Raw genomic sequence first — 11715 nt, 5'->3', positions numbered from 1 at the left:
TCTAATTATTAGAGAAATGCAAATCAAAACCACCCTGAGATACCATGTAACCTCAGCAAGAATGGCCCACATCACAAAACCTCGAAACTGCAGATGCTGGCGTGGATGTGGAGAGAAGGAAACACTTTTACACTGCTGGTGGGACTGCAAAGTAATACAATCTTTTTGGAAAGAAGTATGGAGAACCCTCAAAGAACTGAAGCTAGACTTCCCGTTTGATCCTGCAATCCCATTACTGGGATTTACCCAGAAGGAAAAAAAATTCTTTTATCATAAGGACACTTGTACTAGACTATTTATTGCAGCTCAATTTACAATCACCAAAATGTGGAAACAGCCCAAATGCCCACCAACCCAGGAATGGATTAACAAGCTGTAGTATATGTATACCATGGAATACTATTCAGCCATTAAAGAATGGAGACTTTACAGCCTTCGTATTAACATGGATGGAAGTGGAACACATTATTTTTAGTAAAGTATCACAAGAATGGAGAAGCAGGAATCCTATGTACTCAGAGGATTTTGATATGAGGATGATTAATGACCAGGAGAGGGGGTGAGCAGAGAAAGGAAGGAGGAGGGAGGAGTGGGGAAGGGATTAGCAGAGAGAGGGAAGGAGGGAGAGAGGTGGGGTCTTGGCGTGTGCCACACCTTTTGGGGGCAAGACACGATTGTAAGAGGGACTTTACCTAACAATACAATCAATGAAACCTGGTTTCTTGTACCCTCAATGAATCCCCAACAATAAATTAAAAAAAAAAAAAAAGCTGGGCAACAGTGCATACCCATTTGTTAGCTATCTAGGACACTAACTCCTAGCAGCTGTTAAAGCACAGGAAGACTCATTTTCATAACTAAATTGGTAAGAGAGTGTCCTTTTAGATCTGCAACAGGCCTCCACTGAAAGGCTTAAGAAAATGTTATCTACAATTTTTTCCAGGATTAAAATTCTACATATTAGTGATGAAGATTATTTTTATTTATTTTTAACTTTTAAAAAAATTTTAGGTTAATGTGAAGATACAAACAACCAGGTTGAAATATTTGAATTTGTTAGGTAGAGTCCCTCTTGTAGTTATGTCCTGCATTCAAAAAGTGTGCCAAACATCCCCATACCATGCCCCACAGTGCGAGCACCCCTCTCTTTCTCCTCCCCTCAGTGTGAATTGAGATGAGTTTTCTTCCTATATGGGTATGCATTAGAGCAGTGGTTCTCAATCTTCCTACCTTTAACACAGTTCCTCAGTTCCCAAAGGGGTCACAACCCACAGGTTGAGAACCACCGCATTAGATCGTCTACTGGCTTTGTATTCATTTTGAGTATATTGGATAATTACTTTTACATTCTTGTGATACTTTACTAAGGAGAATGTGTTTCAATTCCATCCAGGTTAATACAAAAAAAGTCAAATCACTACCTTTTTCATTCCATGATGTGCATATACCACAATTTGTTAATTCATTTCTAAGCTGATGGGCATTTAGGTTGTTTTCACATCCTGCCAATTGTAAATTGAACTGTGATGAACAATCTAGTGTAAATGTCCTTATGGTAAAATAATTTTTTTCTTCTAGGTAGATGCTGAGTAGTGGGAGCCTAGGCTATATTACCAGCCCACAGTGATCAAAACAGCATGATATTGGCACAAAAATAGAGACCTAGACATTTGGAACCGAATATAAAAACCATGAGATGAAACTAGTGTCATATAGCCACCTGATCTCTGATAAACCAAACAAGAGCACACACGGTGGAAAAAAATCCCTATTCAATAAATGGTGCCAGGAGAACTAGATATCCACATGTAAGAGACTCAAACTGGACCCACACCTTTCACTACTTACAAAAATTGATTCCAGATGGATACAAGATTTAAATCTAAGGCATGAAATAATAAAAATACTAGAAGGAAGTGTGGCAAAAAACTCTTGAAGATGTTGGCCTGGGCAAAGATTTCATGAAGAAGACTTCAGGACAATTGCAACAACAACAAAAATAAACAAATGGGACTTAATTAAACTGGAAAGCTGCTGTACAGCTAAGGACACAGCAACTAAAGCAAATAGACAACCTTCAGAATGGGAAAAGATATTTGCATGTTACAAATCTATTTTTTTTCCCCTGTAGTTTTTGGCTGGGGCTGGGTTTGAACCCACCACCTCCGGTATATGGGGCCAGTGCCCCACTCCTTTGAGCCACAGGCGCCACCCTGCATATTATGAATCTGACAAAGCCTTAATAACTAGGATCTACAGAGAACTCAAATTGATCAACAAAAAAGAGCAAAACAATCCCATCTATCACCGGGCAAGAGACACGAACAGAACCTTCTAGGAGGAAGACAGACCAATGGTTAACATATGAAAACATGCTCATTGTCACTAATTATCAGAGAAATGCAAATCAAAACCACCTTGAGATATTACCTAACCCCAGTAAGATTAGCCCACATCACAAAGTTCCAAAGTTACAGATGAGCACTTTTACATTGTTGATCGGATTGCAAACTAATACGGACTCTTTGGAAAGAAGTATGGAGAGTCCTCATGTAAAATTTTTTTTAATTACTTGCATGCTTTACATTTCAAAACTATTAAGAGTATAAATATCATACCACAACAAATAAGTGAGGTGATGGCTCTGTTAACCAGTTTGATATAAGCATTCCACATTGTATATCCAATCAGCACATGGTACCCCATAAATGCATTAATATGTACAGTTATGATTTAATAACTTTATAAAACTTTAATAAACTTAAATCAGTAACTTGCAGATAAATACCTTGTTATCTAAAAGATACTAGCTCAAGTCACTGTGCTACATGTTTCTTTGCAGTGAACCAGATTTGGCCTCAGTCATCATTACCTGAGTTCAATGAAAACAGTATTTTTCCTGGGGTGCCCAGGTTCTAAAGGGCTAAAAGGTAACATTAAATTTGAACTGCTTAGACATACTGTGGACTCACTGGCTCCATTTCTGGTTTGATTTTTAATAGCAAAAGGCTATTTTTTTTTTATTAAAAGATTAGGTAACCAGGTTCAACCAGAAAGGTCATTAAGTGAACCCTTTTGGCTGAGAAATGGGGCTCCAGGTTGGCTGGACAAGTCATTACTGGAATGCAGTCAACAAAGCCAGTCAATGAAGAACTGGGCCTCGTGTAGAGGAGGAGATGGGAGGTCACTTCATCAGTGAAAAGGCTCTGAGCACCACTATTGCAAAGGACCAGCAATGTAGAGGTCAGAGACCTCTAACATCTTGCAAGGGAGCAAGCGTTTAGCATTGGTGGCTCTTTCCACCTCCCTATAGGGAGATAAAGGAACACCTGGAGTGTAGCTTCCCAGCCGAACCGCCAGGGGAAGAGTTTGGAGTCTGTATAAATAACCAGATGTGTTTTTGTGGTAAAATCTATAAAACATGAAGAGTTGTGAAATTGTTGGTTCTGACCGTTCCCCGCCCCCTTGGTTTTCAGGTTGTTACAGTGAAAGGACCTATTCCAGAGCTTTCTGCTGTGCTGGCACACGTGTTGTCACTCCTAATTTGGGCTGGGAAGGGCTGAGAAATCAGCTGTGATCCCGACACCTGGCTGACAAAGGGCTGCATTGACTTGGGCAGATGGAGGGACTGTTCTATGGTCTCTGGATAGTCAAGTAGAAAAAACAGAGGGTTCATCTGTGTTCTGAGGAACCAATCACCTTGTCTAATAATTTTCTTACAGAACGAGAGAGTTTGAACTACACTGCTTAAAGACATGTCAAGCCCAGATAAACATACTTTGAATAATTACAATTCAAATGAACATGATTCTAGAAAAGGAAATTGATCTGATTCTGTGAGAAAAACTTCTGAAAATGTTCAGTTGCCCAGAGGCCAATAGAAGGTCCCTTTTTCAAGGAAGAAGGCATGGAAGGGAGGGGGGAGTAATTGTCCTTGGAAACCATGGGCTGGGCTCACCTGTGTCTATACACAGGGACGTGGCCAATTCCTGGAGGAAAACCCAACTCAAAAGACCTTAAGCAGAAAAGAAAGTGTTCTGAGACTCACCATGTCATGGTAGTCCAGGAAGGTAAGGCTCGAACAGGCTACGTCCTGGGGCTCCAGCGCTGTCTTCAAGGTCTTTCTCCCTCTCTCCTTCTTGGCTCAGAGCAGGCGAGTCTCTCTAAATAGCTCCAGGAGGACGCTGCCTGACTGATTCACCTGGGCCTAATGAAGGCGGTGTGTGTGGGGGGGGGGGCTGGGAGTCTTCTGATTGGCCAAGGCTGAACGTGAAGGCCAGCACCTGTTAAGGGTGGGTGTGGGTTGTTGTCATCAAAAAAGTGTTGGGTGTTAATCTCCAGAGCAGGCATTCTCAAACTATAGCTCGCGGGCCACATGCGGCCCACCGAGGACATTTATCCAGCCCGCTGGGTGTTTTTGCCACTGCTGCCTGTCCTGCTTAGCAGCTGACTTGTCCCAGGGCCTGCAGTCCAGCCCTCCAACGGTCTGAGGGACAGTGAACTGGCCCCCTGTTTAAACAGTGTGAAGACCCCTGCTCCAGAGCAAGAAGCCCTAGGAAACAGTGGGACTTTTAGTATTGGCTATCCAGGCCAGCAATGGGGGGGGTGCCCTTCCCCCATGGGGTGTCCTGGGTCAGGGCTGGGGGATGTAACTTGGCAGGCTCTCTCTACTCTGTAAGGCGTGAGCTAGAGGCCAAGAGAGGGTCCTCCTGGTGAGGAAGAGGGCACTGAGGGGAGTGGGGGGTGAGGGTTGGAAAGGAATACAAGGCATACAATGACCCAATAACGATAACAAAGCAATACTGGCCTTCTTGGAATGATCATGTTAGGTGACTGAGGAAAACAGAATCTTTTCTTGAAAAGAATCCCTAGGGCCTATTCCAGAGGCCCGAGGAATAGCAGAGCATAGACAATTTGGTGCCAGGATTAGTCATTTGGCCCTCTGTTCACACGTGGCACCCTGTATTCCATGACCAGGGACGTCACTAAGGAAACACAAGAAGTATTTCCAACAGGCCTTCCAGACTCTAATCCCTTTATGCAGATAAAGACCAGTTCTGGCATTGCTTCTGGGCTCCAATACAGGGTTCTTTGTGGCTCACACATCCTTCCCCCATTGTGGTCCTCCTTCAGGTTTATAGATAACCCCCCAACACTCCCTGCAAGCAGCGGATGAAGTGGCCAGGCTGGGCCACCATTTGATTGCTTTGCATGAGTTTGAGTGATTCAACCCAAGTATGAAGGAAGGTGAGGGCAGCTGGGAATCCTGGGACTAACAGGATTTCCTAGCTGTGGCATCTTCTGACCTCAGAAGAGAAGGGGAGCTCTCTGTCAAGAAACAGACTAAACTAAGTCCTCAAAGTGGTAAGTTTCAGCTGAGATGTGGAGAAAGCAGAAATCATTGTCCACTCTCTCGGCATCCCTCCCCCTCCCCCAACATCTTAAAGCGTTTCTTATTTCCACTCTACCACATGCACAATGCCCCAATTTCTTGCTAGACCTCGTCTAGTCTTCCCTATGGTGACTATCTCCCCTAGTCTTCAAAAGATTAGAAACAGTAAATTACTTATATGCCAGAAAGAGGTGTTCACCCTTAGAAGGGAAAACAACATTCATTCAGCAAATGCTCATCCAGCTCCTGCTTTGTGCTTGGTGTCAGGGGTGTAACAGTTAAGAAGACAAAGCTCCTGCCCTCGTGGAGCCTGCACGCATTAACAAATCATTGTACCAATATTACCGTTGTGATGAATGCTACGAAAAAGAAGGCAGAGTGCTGTGCCAGCAGGAGGGCCCATCCTCAATTGCTGGGATCATGGAAGGCATCTGGAGGAAGAGACTTAGCTGGGACACGACATAAACATTACACAGGCCAAAGGGGCAAGAGAAGCTTGGAGCCTGGGACCCTGCAAGTCAGTGTGGTTGGGGCAGAGCCGGCAGAATAATGTGAGATGAGTGTGTGGAGGGGCAGGTGAGTGGCCAGATCAGACTCAGGTCACATTAATTAAGGAAAGTTTGGGGCAGGGAAGTGACATAAGAATTATATTCTTATACTCCTTCTGCTTGTCATGGGGATAATGGGTGGAAAGGAGGCAGGAGAGGATGTAGGTGGAAGAATGAAATGGATATTTTTGGAGTCTGGGGGAGAGAGGTGAAATTTGTATGCTGGGCAGCTTTAAGGCATGATTACAAGGTCAAAATCAATGGCCTTAAACATGGGTTAGGTGTGCCAAGTTAAGGAGGGGTGGGGGTCAAAGATGATCCTAGATTTCTGGCAAAAGAGATTCAGTGGATAGTTGGGACATTTACTAAGGAAAGAAACACTGTAAGAAGTTTTGGGGGGCCGGGGAGGGTTATGAGCTCCACCTGGATGTGTTAACTGAAAGGTGAATATGAGAGACCCATGTGGAGACGCAGAGAAAGGTAATGTGAGCCTGGAGCCCAGAAGAATGGTCTGGGACCACAAATTTAGCAGTTTACATCTGGATTAGAGGTGGGAATTGAAGCCATGAGCTGGAATGAGATCTGCTAGAAAGAAAGTCTGGTATTAGACGAGGCCCAGGGCTGAGCATGACAAAGCGCGCCAGCTCCCAAGCTAAGGGCATATAGGCCCTCAGCTGTCTGAGAAGCAGCTCACAGTTCTGCTTTTCTCCAGGAGATTGTGGGTGTGGCTTTTGTCTAATGGAGGGAATTGCAGGAAGACTTGAAGGAGACACAAAAAGTGCTCCCAATAGTCACAGTGACATTGCCAGCTTGAACTGACAGAGACACGGTGGTAACAGGAAAGCAGTCTTTGGACCCCTAAAATCCTACTGGCAGCAAGCAGATGGACCAAACTGTGCAGCTGCAAACAGAGGGTGACTGGGGGAGCCAGGAGCCCAGGCTCTAGGACAGACCCCAGTGATGCCCCTTCTGGCGTTCACACCTGTGTGTACCTCCCTCTCCCAGTGAACAGGACCGACCTGCAGCAAATACACTGTGGAGTGACAGTGTGAATTTGGGCCACGTCAGGAAAGGCAGGGCAACTTCCAGCTTGCTCCTTGGGGCCCTTGCTCTGGGGGGAATCGTTTATCTCTCCCAAGGACGTTCAAGCAGTGCTGGAGATGCTCATGAGGCGGGGGGGTGGGGTGGTGTGACCAGAGACCTCCTACCAAGTCACATGGGGGAGCCAACCTGGAGATGGAGCCCACCCCCACCCCCCACCCCGTCCCCCAGTGCCTGTGGAGCTTTTGTGTGACTGTAGGGCCAGCCTTGTCCACCTAAGCAAGAACTAGCCAGGTGAGCTGCACTTGCATTGCTGACCCGCAGGGCTGGCTGTGTTTGGGGGTAATCTTGTTACACAGCAACAGACGACTGATATGAGGAGGAAGACCAGAACAGGGTGAGTTCATGGAAAGTAAATAACTGTTTCCAGGAGGGAGGGGACAACTGCGTCAACTGTTGTGGAATGGCCAAGTATGTCTCATTCCAGGATGGCAATGAAGCCAGTATATATTGCTCCCGGGTCTCATTTAGATATCTTAAGTACAAAAGAAACCCTCTCAAACAAAAACCCCTCTGTGCTCAGTATACTTGTCCAAGAAAACAGAGCAGTCACTCTTTTGAAAGATATCATTAAAAATGTTTGTGCTCCCGTGCGGCGCCTGTGGCTCAAAGGAGTACGGCGCCCCATATGCTGGAGGGGGCGGGTTCAAACCCAGCCCTGGCCACAAACTGCCAAAAAAAAAAAAAAGAAAAAAATGTTTGTGCTCCCTCTCCAGGTCGATAAACATGTTTTACTGTCCTTAGCCTGGGTATGGGTGGCCTTCTCTTGTGGATGTGCTGTGTCACGACTGGACTCTAAGTTGGCAGAGCGTAGAGAAACCCGCTCCAAAGCACCCTGAGTCTTAGAGATGCTGTGGGTGCTCAGACAAGTTAACCCCAGACTAAAGCAGAAGCTTCTTTTATCATATCAGTTTCTGAAGAATAATCATGACCATCGCCTCGTATTTATGTTGCAATTGACATATCAAAAGTACTTTCACATCTTGTTTTGTGCTCACAATAAACCCTGTGAGGTGAGAAAGAGCAAATACACTCTCGTCTCCTGAATGGGGAGACTAAGTTCTAACGGGGCTTCAGTGACTTGGTTAAGGCCACACTAGATGTGGCGTGGGTCTTTGGCATCAAGTTCAGAGCTTTTTCCAAAACATGCAGACAGCTTTCAACAGGGACTGCTCGCCTATCTGCCTTCTACCAGGACTCACAGAATGATGCTAGCACGATTTTTCACGGGAATCCATCCTCCTCCTCTGCTTCGATTCCAATGTAACAGTAGCATCTGAATGACTTTCATGCAGTCCTGGTGGGTGGCCAGACAATGCTGCCATTGTTCAAAACTTTTCTCACCTGTTGGAGAGCCACCGTATTTCACAGTAAAAAGAACTGCTCTATTAGTTTTGATCAGGGATTTTCAACTGGGGTGCTGCAAAAGTTTTTAAAGATCTTAAGTTAAATTATTTTCAAAACAAGTTCAAAGCAGAGTAAGTATATTCTTTTGCTCTTTTCTTTTTTGATCAACATACTTTAAGTGTGCTATGGAAGTTTAAGTACAGGTTCAAGTGTGCTATTAGTTTAAAAAAGGTTGGAAAACACTGGGTTAGGTTTATGCTTCATTTTTTGATTAAAAATGGCATCATCAGCTTGATCACTCCCTTTAATCATCATATTTTTAGTTGTTTCCTAAACTTAATCCATCCTCAGAGGCCGAAACTTTACAAACACTGAGTATATTCAAATACATGAGTTGCAGGTTCTGAGGACACATCCAAAGACATTCCAGAAAGTTCAATAGCAACAGCTGTTCCAAAGAGAACACTCTGAGAAAGAAAACTCTCATAAGGAAAGTATAATAATCCAACTAAAAATAATGGCTATATATGTTGAATATGCTTTGTCCAATTTAATCCTCAGAAGAATCCTGTGAGGTAGGACAAAGGCCTATTTGTTTAAACATCATGTGGTCTCATAGGCAAAATGCCCATATATCACAAAGAGCAAAAGTGACTCCCTGAAACTCACTTTCCTGTGCCTGCCTGCGAGGGCTGCCATCTCCTCAGAGGGGTGGTCTGTTGTCGATCTGGGCCAATTTGGTGTTTCCACACATTTCCAAGCCTGGTTGATAGTGGCCTGTCACTCCCGTATCATTCTGAGTTCTAGTCCATTTAAGCAGATGCAGAGTGTACACAATGGGAGTAAGTACCTTCCAACCCAACTCAGCCCACCTCAGTGGTTCCAAACCGATTTTACTGCACCCATCTAAAACAGGACACAGGAAACCAGATTTTAAACTTTTGATTTTTTTTCCCCTCCCATTAGGATTAGTGTAACGAAGTAAGGAAGATTTAATCCAAGAGCTTATTCTTAAGTAGCAATTTTAAGGATCCAAAGTTTGATGCTAGAGCGCACTGTATATTATTTCAAAACCCATGTTTCTTGAAAACCATCTCAGTGTGATCAGCTCCTTATTTCCAGCCCCTCCTTCACAGCAGCAGGATCACAGGAGGCGGCAGCCAGGTGAGGGCTGCTACAACCAAGAGGAAGCCCAACAGCCCTCCCCAAACACAGCACTCTGAGATACGACTGTCAGGACTTCTCCCGTGACCGTGGGCTTCAAACCATTCCACTACTTCCTGGAGGTCATATGGCTGAGCCTCATAGCCTAGCTCCTTCCTGGCTTTCTCTAAGCTACAATAATGTGTGACACCAGTTTTATAGACTTCAGTGCGGGTAAGAAAGGGCTGGAAGTTGTAGAGTCGACCCAAAATGAAGTGGACCATCTCTGTTAGGAAAGCAAAGCAGTAGATGAGGCCCAAGGGCAGGCGGGTGGGTGGGAATGTGTAGCCTAAGCCCTCAACCAAGGGCCGGAAGAACTCAAAGTTGTTCACTGGTCTGCCATCCGAGATGAAGTAGGGCTGCCCAGAGGCAACGTGGCCCTTGTCGGCTCTCAGGGCCTCTGAGGCCAGAATGTGAGCCTGCACCAGGTTATCCACGTGGACAAACTCGACCAGGCTCCTGGGATCCCCGTACACAAACTTGAACAGACCCCTCTCAATGTAGCTCACTATTCTGGGAAGATGCCTTTGTTCTCCCGGCCCGTAGATGCCGGCTGGCCTCAGAGCACAGGTTCTCAAGACACCCTTGCCTCTTTCCAGGGCTGTGCCATTTGCCTCCAGCACCTTCTTCTCTGCAATAGATTTGGTCCGAGAGTAGTGGTCAGGGTGGAGATGAAGAGGCAGGTAAGGCAGAGATTCATCCCCATTTCTGATAACTTGACCTCCGAAGATGACGTTGAAAGTGCTGGTGTAAACTAACCTGGGTACCCCTCTCCTCTGGCAAGCCTGGAGGACATTGTCCGTGCCCCTGACATTGACTTCATGGATCAATTTTCGATTCAGTTGCTCCCGTCCTGACATACCATAAGAGGCAACATGGAACACACAAGTGACATTCCCATGGAAGGCTTTCTCTACATCAGCGAGATGGCGGATGTCACCGTGTACAAATTTGATTCCTTCTGGAATGGTTTGAGCAGGGCTGCTGATGTCGAACAGAACCACGTGGAATCCCTTCAGGTTCAGAGCACAGCCTAGTCTGAAACGAGGAAGAGTAAAAGTCAGATGGAGTCACTCTTAAGCTAAGCCTGGAAGTGTATGAAATAATTTACCAGTCAAGGTGGGGCTCATCCTGAGTGCCTCAATTTGCATGATGATTGGTGCAAACCTTATTTAGATTCTCAAACAGGAGAATCCCCTTGTCTTTTGCAGGTATATCAAGAGAGGCTTTATCTTTGAAGAATGGTGGCATCCATAATACATATTACATTGTCCCCCTCTGTTTTAGGATCCACTGTCCATTTTTTGAATATCTGCAAATCACGTAATAACATAATTATGAAAGAATAGCTATTATTTTAAATTGTTTTTAGTGATGTGAATAATCACTCTGCCCCAACTTAATGGCTTTATAAAGAGTTTTTCTTGAAGTGGAATAAATCTATGGTTCTCAATTTCAATGTCTGAGCACTGAGACAACCTAGTTCATTTCTGGTTTCATATTACACAGACAAGTAAAAGTTTGCACCATATTAGTGTCAGAGTTGAAAGCTATACATTTTCAGGCAACTACTAGTAAAAACAATTCCCTGGGCATATTTTGTAGATGCACTGACCGGAAACCAAAATAGCCACCTCCTCCTGTAATGAGGACAGTTTCATTTGGGGATCTTTGGGAGTCCATATGTACAGGCCACAGGTGACTGAACCTGTAAGAGAGAGGATGCAGTACTGTTACTGGTCCAAATACAAATGTCATCTTCCTTTCCTCTGAGTTTACAAAAGCAAAAGGTCAATATGCTCCAATAGAATGAGGAGCTAGGGCCTGGGTCTAGTCACAGCTATGTGATGTTAGCCACCCCTCTTTACTTCTTGGCTTCAAATTTCTTCCCATGTAATATGGAGACAAGTGATACCTATTTTGCCTACCTGACAAGGTCAATGTGAAGGTTAAATAATATAATGTGCCTGGGAGTGATTTGGAAGCCACCAAGCACTTTTCAAAGGTAAGGCATTATTATTAACTCTTAGAAAAGACTAGAGACTTTTTTTTTTTTTTTTTTGAGACAGAGCCTCAAGCTGTCCCCCTGGGTAGAGTGCCGTGGCATTACAGCTCACAGCAACC

At 44.7% G+C, this 11715-nt stretch overlaps 1 protein-coding gene across 4 annotated transcripts in view; it reads right to left on the bottom strand.

Moving 5' to 3' along the window:
- Window positions 1–9264: 9264 nt before the first annotated feature.
- SDR42E1 (short chain dehydrogenase/reductase family 42E, member 1) overlaps window positions 9265–11715 on the bottom strand; it is a 9670-nt gene continuing 7219 nt past the window's right edge. For 3 of the 4 annotated variants that reach the window (XM_023514132.1, XM_023514133.1, XM_023514131.1), the window contains 2 exons: window positions 11207–11299; window positions 9265–10629 (listed from right to left, as the gene is read on the bottom strand). In XM_023514132.1, the coding sequence (XP_023369900.1) occupies window positions 9519–10629; window positions 11207–11274 (1179 nt within the window). In that variant the 5' untranslated portion in view covers window positions 11275–11299 and the 3' untranslated portion in view covers window positions 9265–9518. Of the gene's footprint in view, window positions 10630–11206; window positions 11356–11715 lie in introns of those variants that run through there. The other variant, XM_023514130.1, reaches the window with a different exon arrangement.

Source organism: Otolemur garnettii, unplaced genomic scaffold, assembly GCF_000181295.1.
Source record: "Otolemur garnettii isolate 467f Iridium unplaced genomic scaffold, OtoGar3 scaffold00047, whole genome shotgun sequence".
NCBI lineage: Eukaryota > Metazoa > Chordata > Mammalia > Primates > Galagidae > Otolemur > Otolemur garnettii.
The sequence above is the reverse complement of the archived record's forward strand: the minus strand, read 5'-3'. Positions and strand labels throughout refer to the sequence as shown.